The sequence below is a fragment of the Chaetodon trifascialis genome, chromosome 24, assembly GCF_039877785.1.
Source record: "Chaetodon trifascialis isolate fChaTrf1 chromosome 24, fChaTrf1.hap1, whole genome shotgun sequence".
NCBI classification, from domain to species: Eukaryota; Metazoa; Chordata; class Actinopteri; order Chaetodontiformes; family Chaetodontidae; genus Chaetodon; species Chaetodon trifascialis.
Window position 1 is genome coordinate 11,677,396 of NC_092079.1, and position 16,102 is coordinate 11,693,497.

General features: G+C 46.6%; 1 protein-coding gene across 1 annotated transcript; it reads left to right on the forward strand.

Moving 5' to 3' along the window:
• The first annotated feature begins 105 nt into the window (after positions 1 to 105).
• On the forward strand, positions 106 to 13,135 carry tubgcp3 (tubulin gamma complex component 3). Its single transcript, XM_070957918.1, has 23 exons — positions 106 to 320; positions 1,438 to 1,545; positions 2,490 to 2,557; positions 2,738 to 2,815; positions 2,999 to 3,207; positions 3,930 to 4,093; positions 4,291 to 4,403; positions 5,459 to 5,584; positions 5,686 to 5,754; positions 5,837 to 5,969; positions 6,061 to 6,227; positions 7,137 to 7,247; positions 7,352 to 7,460; positions 8,044 to 8,233; positions 8,316 to 8,451; positions 8,691 to 8,759; positions 8,864 to 8,999; positions 9,270 to 9,358; positions 9,786 to 9,917; positions 10,016 to 10,156; positions 10,257 to 10,373; positions 10,467 to 10,561; positions 10,964 to 13,135. Exons 1-23 carry the CDS (start codon positions 245 to 247, stop codon positions 11,028 to 11,030), a joined length of 2,703 nt encoding a protein of 900 aa, XP_070814019.1. The 5' UTR covers positions 106 to 244; the 3' UTR covers positions 11,031 to 13,135.
• Positions 13,136 to 16,102: the final 2,967 nt, after the last annotated feature.

Below are 16,102 nucleotides of genomic sequence, written 5' to 3' on the forward strand. Positions count from 1 at the left end.
TTACCTTCACTCATACATCCTTTCTGATAGTCACGCAGGCGTTTACGTAACGAGTGAGAAATTATATGTTCTTACTTTGAAGGAAATATAGTGCTCGTTACGGTCGTATTCTTCCTGCGTCATGCTAGCTTGACTCCGCTTGTCAAAATGGCGTTCTTCGTAGTGGGAGACTGGAGTTAGTTCATGTTATACAGTCGTATTTATTGAGTCATTGGGCAATATAAGCAACGTTAGCCACGAGAGTATGGCGACCCTGGATCAGAAATCACCCAATGTGCTTCTCCAGAGCCTCTGCTGCAGGATCACGGGGAAAAGCGAAGGTAGCTACATCAATTAGCGCTAGCATGCTCCGAGCTAGTACAAATACCAGTAATACTCGAGTGTTTGGGAAACGTCAAAGGGAACGTCTTTGGAAAAATCGGCACTTTGTCGTTGCTCTTTCCATTGCTAATCATACATATTTTACACACGACATAAAGTCATCGTCTGAATCTTTATCGTCTATTGGTGAATTCGGCTTATCATTTCCAAACCAGGTAGCACAAATTTTGATGAAAATCAAACTTTTTACAATCCTTGCGCCGCCGGAACCTGGTGTGTTTTTGTGATGGAAGGTTGCAGGAAAACTTGAAATTTAACTGAAATTAAAGCTGCTTGGTCTTTTGGACATATGCCGAATTGAAGATAACTTATTATTTATTTCGTAACGACCTGACAAGTAAACAATCACGCATTTGATTTGTAGAATTATTTAAAGTAGAGATAAAACTGAGTTTTGTATTACTTACGCTCTGTTGGTTAACGGCACATAGCGGGGCTAGGTCCGCGTAACATAGATGTCAGCCAATGGACTCGGCTAGATTCTGCACATCCCGGTTAACAGCTTCATGGTACATCCAGCGGTCTCTGTAACGTTAATACACCGTTAGCTTTGGTTTGATAAAGTGGTCAGCCGTTCACTTAAGCTATCCGTGAGCTTGCTAGCCAGCTAGCTCACATATTGGCCAACACAGTGTTTGCATGGTTATGGGATGCGCTTGTGTCTTGCTAGCTGCAGGCCCCTGCTGGATGCAGACATCTCAGAGGAAGGTTAGCATGTCTGGTCAGAGGTAGGGAAGATAATGTTAACATGATCCGGTGTTTTTCAGTCACTTTGATGCTGACAAACATGTCAGCTGTAATTTTTAATCCAAAGCCAAAGTGTTAGCCACAGTATGTTGTTCCATTATTTACAACCTTGTTTCAAAGCAATAGCCATTATCTAAGTTTGCAGGGTTATACTGTGCACTTACAACTCTCTGAGGTGAATGGGGAAAATGTGAGCTAATAGCATTGGAAAAAAACTTCAGTTCACAGCTGTCGGTTATTTCTACATGACTTCAAAGTTTTACTCCTGTACCCTGATCTTTAGTCTTTGCTTGTTATTTCCTTTTCTAGCTGAAGTCGCCCACCAGTTTCAATATGCAGTGCGGGTCATTGGCAGCAACTACGCCCCCACCATTGAACGGGACGAGTTCCTGGTGACAGAGAAGATCAAGAAAGAATGTAAGTGCCTTTTGGACAGATATCCCCCAACAACAACAACACATTCATACTATAGGCTTCTGGACAACTACCACCATAACTTACGCTACTAATTAGTCTCTGTGGCATTGTCCTCAATCCACCTGCCAAATCTGCCCACCTGTTCCTGTCAGGTGGTTTTGTATATCGGCTCCATGTGTGCACTTTGCCTTTTATGTTGGAGACACTCCACAAAAAAGTCCAAAATCTTTATGACACCATAAATAGCGAATCCCAGTGGGCTCCCATAGTAGCAAAGTAGCACCATTAGTGGGAAAACATCGATCGGAGATGTGATGGAGAAAATAAAACAACATTAGTGCAGCACTTACTGTACAGTTTGTGCATTTATCTGCGGGCTTCAGGTGGACTTATGGTCATGGACTTGCTGCCATGAAACATGCATGTGTTGACTGGATTTATTGTGTTGATTCCTGATGCTACAGAAATACCACTTTCCAACTGTGGCATGTCATAGCAGAGCTAGACAGGGATTCCTGCAGTTGTTCACATCTGAAAAGCTTTTAAAATATAACCATTTAAGACATCAAAATGATGAAGGTCTCCTGAATGCAGGAACTAGAGATCCTCTTCTACTCACAGGCTAAGGGCAGCTTTCTTTGTGCTGCAGAACAAAGCCAACCGTGCAGCCTGCATCCTGTCTGCTTTTCTAAGCACAGGTGGACCTTGTGTTCCTCAGCAATTCATTTCCTTCTTTCTTTTGTTTTACTCTGCAGTTTACCATGTTCAAATCCCAAATAGGCTTTCATTAGTTTGTTATTTAAATTGGCCGTAAACCACTTACACTAACGTAACCTGCACGCGGGAGTTTTCCAGCCTTGGTGCATGTTCGTCTGTTAGATGAGTTATTTGTGCTTGACATTCAAACATCCCAGCTGACAGATGTTGTCTTGGTGCTGTTGCAGTGCTGAAGCAGAGGAGAGAAGCAGACGCTGCTCTGTTCTCAGAGCTGCACAGAAAGCTTCAGACGCAGGTTGGTGTTTCAGGATTACAGAATTCAGGATACCGCATGTTTATATGTGCGACAGTATCTCATAAAGCAGGGCTGAGGCGTGGACACACATGTTTTCTATGTTGATTAGATGTTACATGCAGTATGAATTTAGGATTTTACTGATGATTCTTCGCTGACGTTGTGTTTCCTGTTTGACAGAGTGTTCTGAAGCATCGCTGGTCTGTTCTCTACCTGCTGCTCAGCCTCTCTGAAGACCCCCGCAAACCATCCAGCAGGGTGAGGACCACACACTCAAACACACACACACACACACACACACACACACACACACACACACACACACACTATGGCGTTTTAGGGTTGCTTTAAGTACTTTCATATAAAAAAAAGAATAATAAAGTATGTTGGTGATACTGATTGGTCCCCCTCTCCTCCTCATCATGTCCCTGTCCTTCCCAGGTTGGAAACTATGGAGCGCTCTTTGCCCAGGCCCTCCCCAGGGACGCCCACTCCACCCCGTTCTACTGCACCCGGCCTCAGAGCCTGGCCCTGGGCTACGGCGAGAGGAGCGCGGGCCTGTCAGCCAGCGTGGGGACCAGCGGCATCTCCAGCCTGGGCGTCTACACGCTGAACGGCCCCACGCCAACGCCGCAGTCCCTGCTAGCCGGGTGAGCATTTTCAGATGAGACTCCACACAGACAGATATTACATAACATATAATATTCACCCTACAGTGTAACGTCAATACTGTAGCACCACAAACTGTTAGTAATGTAGTCTGTATAGTTATGAGTTGACACATTAATGGTGAAGACAACACTTATATCTTCATAAGCACCTGTCAGCTGTGTTTAAGCAGTTTTAGGCTCTGGGGAGAAGAGGGTAATTTATCTGATTCTCGTCTTGTAAAAACGCTCAGAGCCAGATAAAGGAAGCATCAATTAGCACCAGAACTTGCCTCTCATCCTGACCTCTTCTAAATCTGTTTTATGAGGCATCAGAAGGCCATTTAATTCCACTTATCCTTATTAATAATGCAGGAGTCCTTCAGATACAAATGACCAGTGAGCTGCTGGGCTCACCTTTTAGTCATCAAAGGGCGCTGGGCTTGTTTCTTATTGAGTCTGTTTGTTGTCCTGAGTGCATCATCCAACAGGGAGCCAGTAATGTTGGCTAAATGCTTCTGTGTTGTTCATTAGCACATCTGCATTGTCTTTGATGACGAATCACATCTGGCAGAATCATTTCAGAAGTACAGTGAACTATCCTTTGCTCAGACTGGTCAGCAATATGAATGTTAAGCAGTAGTTAATCTGTGTGTGTGTGTGTGTGTGTGTGTGTGTGTGTGTGTGTGTGTGTGTGTGTGTGTGTGTGTGTGTGTGTGTCTCAGTCAACCCCCTCAGTCTGCAGCAGGGGCCGCTCAGCCTCTGGGCTCTCGGCTGGCCTGGACTCTTCCTGCTAGCTGCTCTCCGTCCTCCACTCTGGCCCTGCCCGCCACTCGAGCGCCCCTCGGACCCCCGGCTCCCTCCAGAGTGGTCCGTCCTCGCCGAGACGGTGAGTGACGTGTGAACCCAGGATGGCTTCATGCCTGCATGCAGAGCATCATTCATGTGTTGCGGTTTGCCTGAATGGGAATTCAGAGCAAAACATTATCACAGCCTGAACTTCCACTGTGACTCCAGTGTTTTCACTTCTGAGTGTGTCCCTGATGGACGGTAAATTCTCTGTCCTCTCGTCCCCTGTCGACACAGGGGAGGTGAGCGAGGCGGCGCTGGTGCGGGACATCCTCTACGTCTTCCAGGGAATCGATGGCAAGTTCATCAAGATGAGCACCCAGGACAACTGCTACAAAATAGACAGCAAGGTACCTGAAACTGCATCTAACCCTGCACAGCTTTTAATAGACCAGCCAGTGCAGCACACATTACCACAGCTGTGTGTGTGCTTCACCTCTTCTTTCAGCATTACTTCTACTGAAGTGCTGGCAGGTGCCTTTTTCCACATTTTTTATCAGTTTTCAAATTTCATAAATCAAGAAAAAACACAGTTAATACAATGAAAACAGGTGATTCCATCATGATTTTTCCAAAGGGGAGCATATCCAACATTAAAACTTGCTTCTCTTGGGGAGAACTTGCAGTTTTTCTTTTCAGGCAGAGCTGAAGTAACGGCCACCGCATATCCAGAGCAGATGATCTGATATCAAGGCTGTTGTTGTTGATTGGACTTTAAAAGAAAGATTCAACAAATCAATATGAAGCTCTTTGGCTCCGAGCCACATCGACCTCTGTTTTCTCTTTTCTCTGTCCTGTCAATTCCTTTTACTCCTCCCTCCTCCTCCTCTTCCTCTCTGGTATTATCGATAGGAAGGCCTCAGATGAAACCTGTCCCTCGTTCTCCCAGTGCTGCTAAACATAGACTTGTGGTCAATCTGCTGTCACCGTCCTGATGGAGAAGCGGCCGCTGAGAGCACAGATAACTGAGTGTAGGGGATGGAGATATTTTGGACTGGTCTTAACGTCTCTGTGAAAAGCTCTCTGGATAAAAGGTTTTGTTAAACAGATGAAAATTTAATGCGTTGTTAATGTGAACTCCTCCCCAGCTGGAAAACACATCTGTTGCTGCATGAAGCAGCTCTGCCAGAGCTTTCAAAATGACAGATGACGCTCGCTTTAAATATAGTTACATTTTTAATTAATAAACCATTATCAGGTCCTTGTGTTTGGACATAATAAGCCTCCAAGGTCGGGCTCGGTGGCCTCTGTATGAACAGATAACAAATATTAAAGTACTCGCATCAGGCAGCATCATTTCCTGTGTGTGTCATTACATTTATACACTCCATGTTTATCAGAAAATGAATAAACAAACACAGCTGATGTGCTTGTACGTGTTGTAATGAGTGCCGTGCTTCACCAGGTGGTGCTGTGCAAGTCTCTGAGGGACACCAGCAGCAGGCTGGCCGAGCTCGGCTGGCTCCACAACAAAGTCAGGAAGTACACGGACGCCAGGAGCCTGGACCGAGCCTTCGGTCTGGTGGGACAGGTGCGTTTAACGTGTTATCATCTGAGGACACGCTGTTTCTGTATCGAATCCTCCACAAACACTCTCCCTCTCCGTCTGTCCCCTCTGTCTCCACCACTCAGAGCTTCTGCGCCTCGCTCCACCAGGAGCTGAAGGAGTACTACAGGCTGCTGTCCGTCCTCCACTCCCAGGTACGCAGCGCTGGACAGACTGCCTCTGGTTTCAATAGAGTGCAGAAAGAAAGAAATAACGTGCTTTCCATATGTGTTGTAGTTGCAGGTGGAGGACGAGCAGGGCGTGAACGTGTGCACAGAGAGCAGTCTGACTCTCAGGAGGCTTCTGGTCTGGATGTACGACCCTAAAGTCCGACTCAAAACGCTGGCCGCCCTTGTCGACTTCTGCCAAGGTACGGGTGTGTGTGTGTGCTGTGTTTGGGTTTGGACAGGTGGGCTAACACACTATGCTCAAGACGTTCTTTCATTCTGCTTGTGTGTCAGGTCGGAAAGGAGGCGAGCTTGCCTCGGCCGTCCACTCGTACGGGAAAACAGGGGATCCTCAGATGAGAGCGCTGGTTCATCACATCCTCAGCCTGGTGTCACACCCCATCCTCAACTTCCTGTACAGGTGGATCTACGACGGAGAGCTGGAAGACACCTACCACGAGGTACACGCACGCTTCCTCGTCAATGAGAAAATCTGTGGTTGCAATCAGCCCCAAAGATGGCGTCGCGTGTCTGAAGCATAACGAGAGAGACGCGTCCTGCTTCCCAGACGTCCAGCAGGAATTTATTGGTCGTCTCTGGAACATTGTTCTGTGCGACTGCTCTGACGTTTGACCCCAATGAGAAAGAACATTACAGAGAGGAGGAGGGAGGGAGAGAGGCAGGACAGCTTCTTAAATGAGGAGCGATGAGAGGAGTGTAATGGAGAGCGCGGTGATGGATGTTTCTCCTTTGCCTCTCCCTGCCCTTCCTCCCTTTCAGTTTCTCTCGCACACACTCGCTATTTATGTGTCCAGCATTAACCGTTAGTCATCACCGGACTCCCGTCTTAAGTGCTGTGTTTAAGAACACAGAGACAAAGTTATTGCGCCTTTCAGGAAGGAAATTACCCCAGAGATGTCTACCAGACGCACAGAATAAACACCCCCTGTAATTATGGAGTAAGACACTGATGTGCGTCTTAGACTCAGCCTCGTGGTGTCTGGAGGAAAATTCTTTGCAGTCTCTTATTTCAGATATTGGCTTGTTGGAAAGTGCTTGTTAGAGACCGTGTCACAGTGACAGCTGGAGGAGGTTCAGAAATGTGTCAGCATACAGAGAGAGCGCAGGTCCATTAGAAAGAAGTCAAAGCCACTGCAGCAGCCTCTGAAGTAAACGCACCATCTAAGTGAACGTGACACAGGATGAAAAGCTCTAATGGACTGCACGCCGGCTCCACAGAGCTCTCTATTCAGCGTTTGACTCGGCTCTACTTGTCAAAAGTTTCATTGGAATTCATTCAGCCGAAAAGTGTAATCAATTCTTTTTATTTACTTCCCATTGTGTGTGTAACTGTGTGTATATGTGTGTAGTTCTTTGTAGCATCAGATCCCAACGTGAAGACAGATCGTCTGTGGCACGACAAGTACTCCCTGAGGAAGTCAATGATCCCCGCGTTCATCACCATGGACCAGGCTCGCAAGGTACACACACACACTTTATCCACACACACAACTTTTTATGGAATGGTTATAGCCGACCATCACCTCCAGGCTGCTGCTGCTTACCTCAGGTCTCTCCCCTCCAGGTGCTGCTGATCGGTAAATCCATCAACTTCCTGCATCAGGTGTGTCATGACAGAACTCCGCCGGGCAAAATCACGGCAGCCTCCAAGTCTGCGGACACGCCCAAAGACGGTAGGCGCCGTCCATCTGTTTCTGTGGGCAGAATTAGGATGGGACGGGTCATCTTTAGACAAATATCAGCCCAAAGTACAAATGATGAGAAGCAGCAACGGAAAACGACAATATGCTGATCGTGTAAAAGTTTGTTGGTACTTTAGTTTTTGTCTTTTTCAGTGCTGTTTTTTCAGTACTAATGACATCATGGGCCAATAAGAAGCCCCCTGTTTGCAGCATATTGATATTATGTTGACGTAGCCCAGTGGACTGGCAGTGATCGATGCTCTTACCGCTCACTGGCCTCGTCCTCCTCTCCTTGACGATGAAGAGGAAAGAGGTATACTTAGCCATATTCTATTGATTGAGTCTGCACTTTTCATCCGACCAGTTTGATCTGTGGCCTTTACGGTATCTGCTGAAGGGCATCGCGCTCTCTTCCCCCTTGTTGTCCAGCAGCAGAGGTCTCTTTGGACTTGGACTTTTGGCGTGGTGGAGCCAGACCCCAGTCACATTTTTACCATCTGATTAATCGATCGCTGTTAGGATCAAATTTCAACAAATCTAAGAGATGCCCGTCTCGTCTCGGCCTCTCTCGTAGCTGCGGAGCTGCTGTCAGACCTGGAGGGGGCGTTTCAGGAGAAGATCGACGCAGCCTACTTCGACACCAGCAAATACCTGCTGAACGTTCTCAACCGCAACTACCTGCTGCTGGAGCATCTGCAGGCCATGAGGAGATACCTGCTGCTGGGCCAGGGCGACTTCATCAGACACCTCATGGACCTGCTCAAGTTAGCGACGCACACTTTGAGTTTATCTCCTCGTGTGGCACAATAAGTTTCATCTCACGGTGTCCTGTTTATTCTGTCCCAGGCCCGAGTTAGTGCGCCCTGCCACCACTCTGTACCAGCACAACCTGACTGGCATCTTAGAGACGGCAGTCAGAGCCACAAACGCCCAGTTTGACAGCGCAGAGATCCTCAAGAGGCTGGATGTGCGCCTGCTCGAGGTACAGCGCGCGCGCGTGTGTGTGTGTGTGTGTGTGTGTGTGTGTGTGTGTGTGTGTGTGTGTGTGTGTGTGTGTGTGTGTGTGTGTGTGTGTGTGTGTGTGTGTGTGTGTGTGTGTGTGTGTGTGTGTGTGTGTGTGTGTGTGTGTGTGTGTGTGTGTGTGTGTGTGTGTGTGTGTGTGTGTTGCAGGTCTAACGTCAGCATGTCCTCACCTTCTGACGTGTCTTCTCCTTGCCCCAGGTGTCTCCTGGTGACACAGGCTGGGATGTTTTCAGTCTGGACTACCATGTGGATGGACCCATTGCTACGGTATCACACACACACTTTCAGTACACTTCTGAACACATCGTGTCTGCTTCTGTCTCTGCAGAGACTTCCTGCTGTTATCATATATGAATGTGTGTGTGTTTCAGGTGTTTACAAGGGAGTGTATGGGCCACTACCTGCGAGTGTTTAATTTCCTGTGGAGAGCCAAGAGGATGGAGTACACACTGACTGATATCTGGAAGGGACAGATGTGTAACGCCAAGCTGCTCAAAACCATGCCTGGTACACAAACACACACACACACACACACACACACACACACACACACACGTTTTGTATATAAGTCATTTCACCCAAAAAAAGAACTTAAAACCTTTTATTAAATTCCTTCAAATTGTTCGATACATGTATTATGAGCCTGGACAGACATGGCACTCTTAGTTGTCATTTCTGTGTCTTTAAAGGGCAAAATCGTCCTTTTTGTCCACTCTTTGAAGGACGTAACCTGCTGCCTGTTGTAACTTTACCTGCCGCTGTACTTTCACCCTCCAGAGCTGTCCGGCGTGCTGCATCAGTGTCACATCCTGGCCTCCGAGATGGTCCACTTCATCCACCAAATGCAGTACTACATCACCTTCGAGGTCAGACCATTAGCAGTGCCGCTGCTATCGCAGGCTGTAAAACATCAGTAAAAAAGCAGTAATTACAGCTGGAGGAGGTGTGCTGTGTCACTTCAATGCAGCGTGGCATGACTCTGATTTACAGGATCAACAGCAGCCTTGATGTTCGTGAGGTTAACTCCATTTTAGAAGAGCTGGTTCAAGTCCAAACCGGTGAAAGTGAGACTAATGGAGTTGTTTTAGATGGGATAGCAGATTTAACTGCAGGTTTTACTGCTGAGTAAAGTCAGTAAATGAAAGATTCTCTGCTCAGACATCTAATAAAATAATTAGAAGAAAAACATATTGACCGTGGACCGGGAGGCACCACCATGATATCTGATTTTCAATAAAAGGACAATGTCATTCCCGCATGCCTTTGATGAAGTGTGTGTGTCTGCGTGTGCAGGTGCTGGAGTGCTCCTGGGACGAGCTGTGGAACAAAGTACAGCAGGCTCAGGATCTGGACCACATCATAGCTGCACACGACGTCTTCCTCGACACCATCATCTCCAGATGCCTGCTGGACAACAACAGCAGGGTAACACACACTCTCAAACACACACACGATGATAATCTCAAAGGAAACATTTGTTTTCCTCACGCTTCCTTGAGCTCTGTTTCTCTTCGTCCGTCCAGTCCCTTTTGAACCAGCTGAGAGCCATATTTGACCAGATCATCGAGTTCCAGAGCGCCCAGGACTCCCTGTACCGCTCTGCTCTGGAGGAGCTCGCCCTCCGACTGCAGTATGAGGAGAAGAAGAAGCAGAGGGAGGAGGAGGTAGGGAGGAAGAGGGATGAGCTGAGTGCAGAGAGAAAAGGAGTGGGGCGATGGGAACGTAGCTGTACTCTACTGTCTAAATGCTGTACGTCTGATTCAGGGTCAGTGGGGAGTGACGGCCGAACAGGAAGCAGAGGAGAAGAAGAGGATTCAGGAGTTCCAGGAAACCATACCAAAGATGCGCTCCCAGCTCCGCATCCTCACCCACTTCTACCAGGTACCAGCCTGCGCCTCCTCCAGGAGCTGCCCTCGCTCATTTGGCGCATCCTGAAATGCAATCAGCTGTTTTCACGCCTCCCTCTGCTTTCAGAGCATCGTCCAGCAGTTCCTGGTGCTGCTGATGACCAGTTCGGACGAGAGTCTGCGCTTCCTCAGCTTCAGACTGGACTTCAACGAACACTACAGGTTTGCTTTAGAAATAATCTCCAGGCTGCAGTTGTTTCATGATGTTACGTTTTTTACTTTTAGATGATCAGATTTATGCTGGATTTAATTACAGATGAAGGCTTTTTGTCAGTAAAGCAGTGATGGATTGCTGTGGCTCGCTTTCAGTCACTCTGAAGCACCCTTTGAGTAGCATAATGTTCATACTGTGAGCTGTGCAGCCAGACAGTATTATAGACACAGCTCAGTATCCAGCGACCTGTCAGAGTGTGAGTATCATGAATGCGAACTGGAGAGATGGCGCCAGAAATTGCGTTTGTGAAATGCTTTTGTTATGAACTGCTCTGCCGGAGGAGCCGCGGTTCAAGTGTGCTGAAGAGACCTGAAGTGTAATTGACTGTTTTCTCACCAATTGGCCTACAGAGCCCGAGAGCCGAGGCTGAGGGCCTCACTCGGCGCCACCCGCGGGCGACGACTGTCGAATATCTGACACGATGACGCGGGCGTCGTCGGACGAGGCTTCCGGTGATTGGAGCACGGGGTATGACATCACGGTGGGCAGTTGTGACATCACAGAGACAGGGCCGGCCAGCAGACTTGATGCGCTTCATGTCGAGATGATGTCATGCCTCTGAGGAGCGATCCAGCGCTGTCCTGAACACTCCGGCGTCGCGGCGGCTGCGGTCGCCCGGTGATGACATCACAGCAGGCAGCTCCAGTGAAGTCAGCCGCGCAGGATCACGAAGGAACAAAATCCAGTCAGTCAAACCTTCAGAGCTTGTCGTGACATGCAGCGTAAACACCCTAAACAGACAATCCAGCAAGAAGTCTGCGAAACACGAGTTCAATTTGGGAAAACTAAATCCATCCGAGCGTGAAGAGATAAATAAAAGCTGCTGTCAGACTGGAGGCACGCAGGGCCACCTTACATGGCATGCCTTATTAATGAGGAGAAACAAACAAAACCTTTTTTCTCAGCTTGGTTGCCAAATCTAGTCCCAACCCACATAATGTATGTACATAGAGTTTATGCAAGAATGTATGTGTGTGTACAGAAGCATCTTTTCACATCAGCACCTGTGGCTTCGCGTCCTCTCACTAGGGTTCAACCGATATGGGTCCGATATTGCTATTTTTTCAATTTTTGTATTTGTAGCACTTATTAAAACAGTTCAAATCTGACCATTTTTAGTACAGTTCTTCCTTACGAGGCAGTGTTTCTGCTGGAGGCTTGCTCTCGTTAAGGTGTGCGTGGACAGACGGTCTTCAGCGTATCAAATATTTAATATTTCTGCTCAGTATTGGTGCACCGGTGTATCGGTCTAACCCTAGTTCTCCACTCTCTCCTTAAAATCCAGGGTTTTTTAGTGCGTCAGGTCAGCTGTCCAATCACAATCATGCAGGCGATTCTGCTTCCAGCAGCGTGATGAACTTTGTCCCTTTGTTGCCCACTTTGTCTACACCTCATCTTAATATCCGCCCTTTTTATCTGCTGTTTGACATTAATTGCTGAGAAACAGGAAACAAAAGAGCATCTGTCTTCACCTTGATTCAGAGCCGACTGATGCAAAGAATGTTACTGAGGATTTTGTTTGCATTACGTGTGTTTTCCCTCTTGTCTGTATCAGAGATGCGACGCGTCCAAGAAACACTCCTCTCAACAACCACAACAACCTCACTTCTTGTCATTGCATAAACAATAGCAACTATAAATGTTCAGATGTTTCTTTACAAAATGTAAATACTTCTCAGTGGCTGAATTCAATGGTTATTTGAACGTGGCCGTCTATTTTCTGAAGCATTATAAGTCGTGTTCTTCGGTGAGGTTTGCTCTATGTGCATAGGAGGATGCTGACAGTATCCAGGTGGAAGTGGTTCAGTGGAGCGGCATTCATTCATTCATTGGCTAGATCACTCAGATTGTCTGCTGAGGATGATAAAAACATCGGGACTGTTTTTCCTAATGTTGCAGCTCTCTGCGATCGCAGGCTGAAAAGAAGTCGACCTGACCTGAAGCTGAAAATATCAAGCCGAGCTCACGTCAGTCTGAGTCCACGCTGGCAGCCCTGAATTACTTCATTATAAACGTACAATCAGTCCCAAACCCGAACATTGAAGGAAACCTTTCACTTCAGCTCAAAAATGGATAATCATCAAAGTCTTGATTTCCGGGTAGGATGTGGCTGTTTGCTGGATTCCCTTTGTAGTGTACAGTTACAAGCTTTCGACTAAAACGTTTGATGAGATTGAAAAGTCATCAAGTCGTACGATCCTCTCCATGTGAACATCACACAGTAAACCTGCATCAGTTACCCGCTTTAACACCTTCACTGTCTTAATCTGATCGGTCAGGCTCCCCCGAACCCACATTTAACTCTAAAAACGCAGAAGTATGTGAAGTGTGAGTGATGGACCTGTAACGATGGACATGAGCGCGTGGAGCGATGTTCCAGGTTTGATTCTTTTGTTTTTATCATCTGTGAAACAAATGGGTGCTGCGTATGGTCGCTGGACCAGTTCACTGCTTTCTTACAACGAATACTTTCATGCATATGTGCTAAAAAATAAATAAAATTGAAATGAAATACCAAACTGAACCTGGGTCAGCACTCCTGCACCGTCTGTCTCTGTATGTCCTCATTGTATAGCACGTACTGTATAGAGTATAGGGAAACAGACCATCCTACGTCTTCTTTAATAAAATGTTTTTATGCCTCTGTGACAGTCATTATGTCTATTACGAGTCTGGAGACATGGTGGAAACTGGAACTGGCTGGTGGTAATTGTAGTCTTAATGTGTGTTCTAGTGTGATGGACTTACTGCTGCCGTCAGTGCTGGTGGTGCCGAGCAGCTCTGCCTCTGGGCTGAATTTGGTTGAACTTACTGCCACCTACAGACGAGACATCCAAGATAATGTTGGATTATTTCACAGTCCTTCTGCTGCGCAATCTCATAATCTGAGCAGGCCTTACACGATCTGTCACCTCGTCTGAGCTGGAAAGGTTTGCTCCCGAGCTTCTCGTCACTTTATTACAAAATTAAGGCTTTTAAAAGTCATTAAAGGGGTAATATAACATAATATGACCCTGATGACATCACCAGAGCTACAAAAGACATCACAGCCAGCAGCAGTCTGACGCTGCTGTGTGAAAGGGCAATAAAAGAGCAATAAAAATAAATATTTCTCACAAAACATGACAAATTAAAAAACCAGTGTGTCATTAAACCCCAACGGATCAAATTACATCATTTCATTAACTGAGTATAGTTGGGTTTTTCTTAAATATGAGAGAATGACTGATGGTTTTTACATCTTAAGTTCATCCTTGACGAGCGAGGTGCTCTCAAACGCATCGTGCACGTCTGCAGCAAATGTGGCTCATTCAGTTGTGATCATGTGACCTGGAAGAGTGCTGAATTTAAGAGAGTTAGATCAGTTTTCAGCTAATATAAATGCACATTTTCCTCCCAGCGGGATTTGAATCAGTGTAATCAATCACGTATACACTTCAGACTGAACTATGCAAGAGTTGAACCACTAGAGGGAGCAACAGCATCTCTTTTTTACCTCCCTTCCTCTCCACCCTCAGTTTTCCCGTCTCTCTCTCACACACATCATGCCGGCTTTGGATTCTTTGGTAGGAAGACGTAACGGTGTTTAACTACCCTGTGGAGCCTCTGTAGTTCAGATGGTGAAAAGACGTTGCTCTTGTTCACACACGAGGCAGGAAGGACGAAGCGTGGAGGTCCTCCACACACACACACAGCATCACCATGGCCTCTTTTTCCTGGAGAAATCTCTTCCGTCTGCCCTCATTTACGTCTCAAAAACCAATTCTTTCAGTGGCTCAGCCGGTTGTTTGGTTCTATGCTGTTTGTGCAAATGTGCACGCTGTGTGTGCGTGTAAATACCTGTTTATTTGTCCAGAGAGCCGTCTCCTCAGGCCTATATATATATCAGCCTCTCGCCTTTGTGGATAACACTTTGAGAAAATTGTCAATTTGGAAAGCGGGAGTACCGCGAGGCTGAGAGTCCTGATTGCTGAGCTGGAACAGACAGACTACCGGCTCTTCCTTTTTCCTTTTCCTCTTCCTTCCTTCCTTTCTGTACTGTGCATGCGATGTATCCGACCGTACAGAAGTGTCAGCGCGTTGGTCTGTGACACCCACATGGTTTCTGATCACTCTAGGCATTTTATTCCCAGTATTCCCAAAACCCCTCGTGTCATTTTTCTCAACAGAAATAGCTTCACGCTGCTGACCTTTATATTGAGCAGCACCTCCCTGACAAACTGATCTGGCATCAGTTCATTCCACATGTGTCAGTGAGTGTCTGACAGCGTTGAACAACACTTGCTCTCTGCAGCCTGCGGACTCTCACAGCAGCAAGATGAAAAAACACTGTGATTACTCTCATTGCTGGACTTATCAGACTCTTATCAAACAAGCTGACTGCATGAACATAAGTCATCTCATGATGTGTGTGTGTGTGTGTGTGTGTGTGTGTGTGTGTGTGTGTGTGTGTGTGTGTGTGTGTGTGTGTGAGCGCTCTGTCCTCGCTCTCTGTGGCCTTGTGCAGTGAACCTTCATTAATACCTGAGAAACACGTCCAGCTGCCCCGAGCAGCCACATCTGCACTTCCACCAGCCTCGGGGCTCGTGGTCAGCAGAGGTGACGGCGAGGACTTCCTGCACTGACCAAAGCTAACACTGAGGGCACTGAGGTCATATGTTTGTAAGCAGCCTTCGAGTTTACATTCTACAGTAAAAAACATCGTGTAGGCTAATTTCAGATCCAGTATATTTGAATTTGAAGAGTCTATTAGTCAGACTTTATGCTGGTAAATTAAGTCTGTTTTACTTATTTCTTAGTTAATATCTAGATAGAAATATGGGATCTTGATTCAGTTAAAGGGGAAATGGGGACATGAATAATCTAGAAAACATGAAGAGGATGTGTTGTTTGTTTGTTTGTCACTTATTTGTTCATTTGCTGTCAAATCAATGATGTGAAATTCATTCTCTTAAAGTGCTTAAGGCCCCCTTAATGCTGATTACAGACACAGTTTAACATTCCAGGTAATACGCTCACCTGTTTTCTTACCACGGGTCAGATGAGAAGATGGATCTCAGCCAGAGGGTGGTTAGCTTAGCTTTAGCATAAAGACAAGAAACCTCCTCAAGCTTACATGAGAGCAGCATCAATCTTCTCATCTAACTTTCAGCAACAAAATAAATCCCAAAATGTCAATTTTCTGCTTCCTAATATTCTACGTTTTCACGTCCGAGAAGTCAAGGGTCGTTAAATGAAAGCAGGTTCAATGTGGAGAGCCATGAGGATGACACATGCCTCATTTCCACGGCAGCAGACCGCATTCATCTCTGCTTGACCCGCTGAGACAAAGCAACAACTGTCATATCCCATCATGCATTAGCCATGCTGCAGACGCATGAATGCGAGCTGAAGAATGGTCCGCCAGCCGTTCTGTCCCCTCACTGTTCCCCATTATATTCTCTGTGAATGCCATTAAAGGAAAAGCTGCTTCATTTACTTGCGACTGA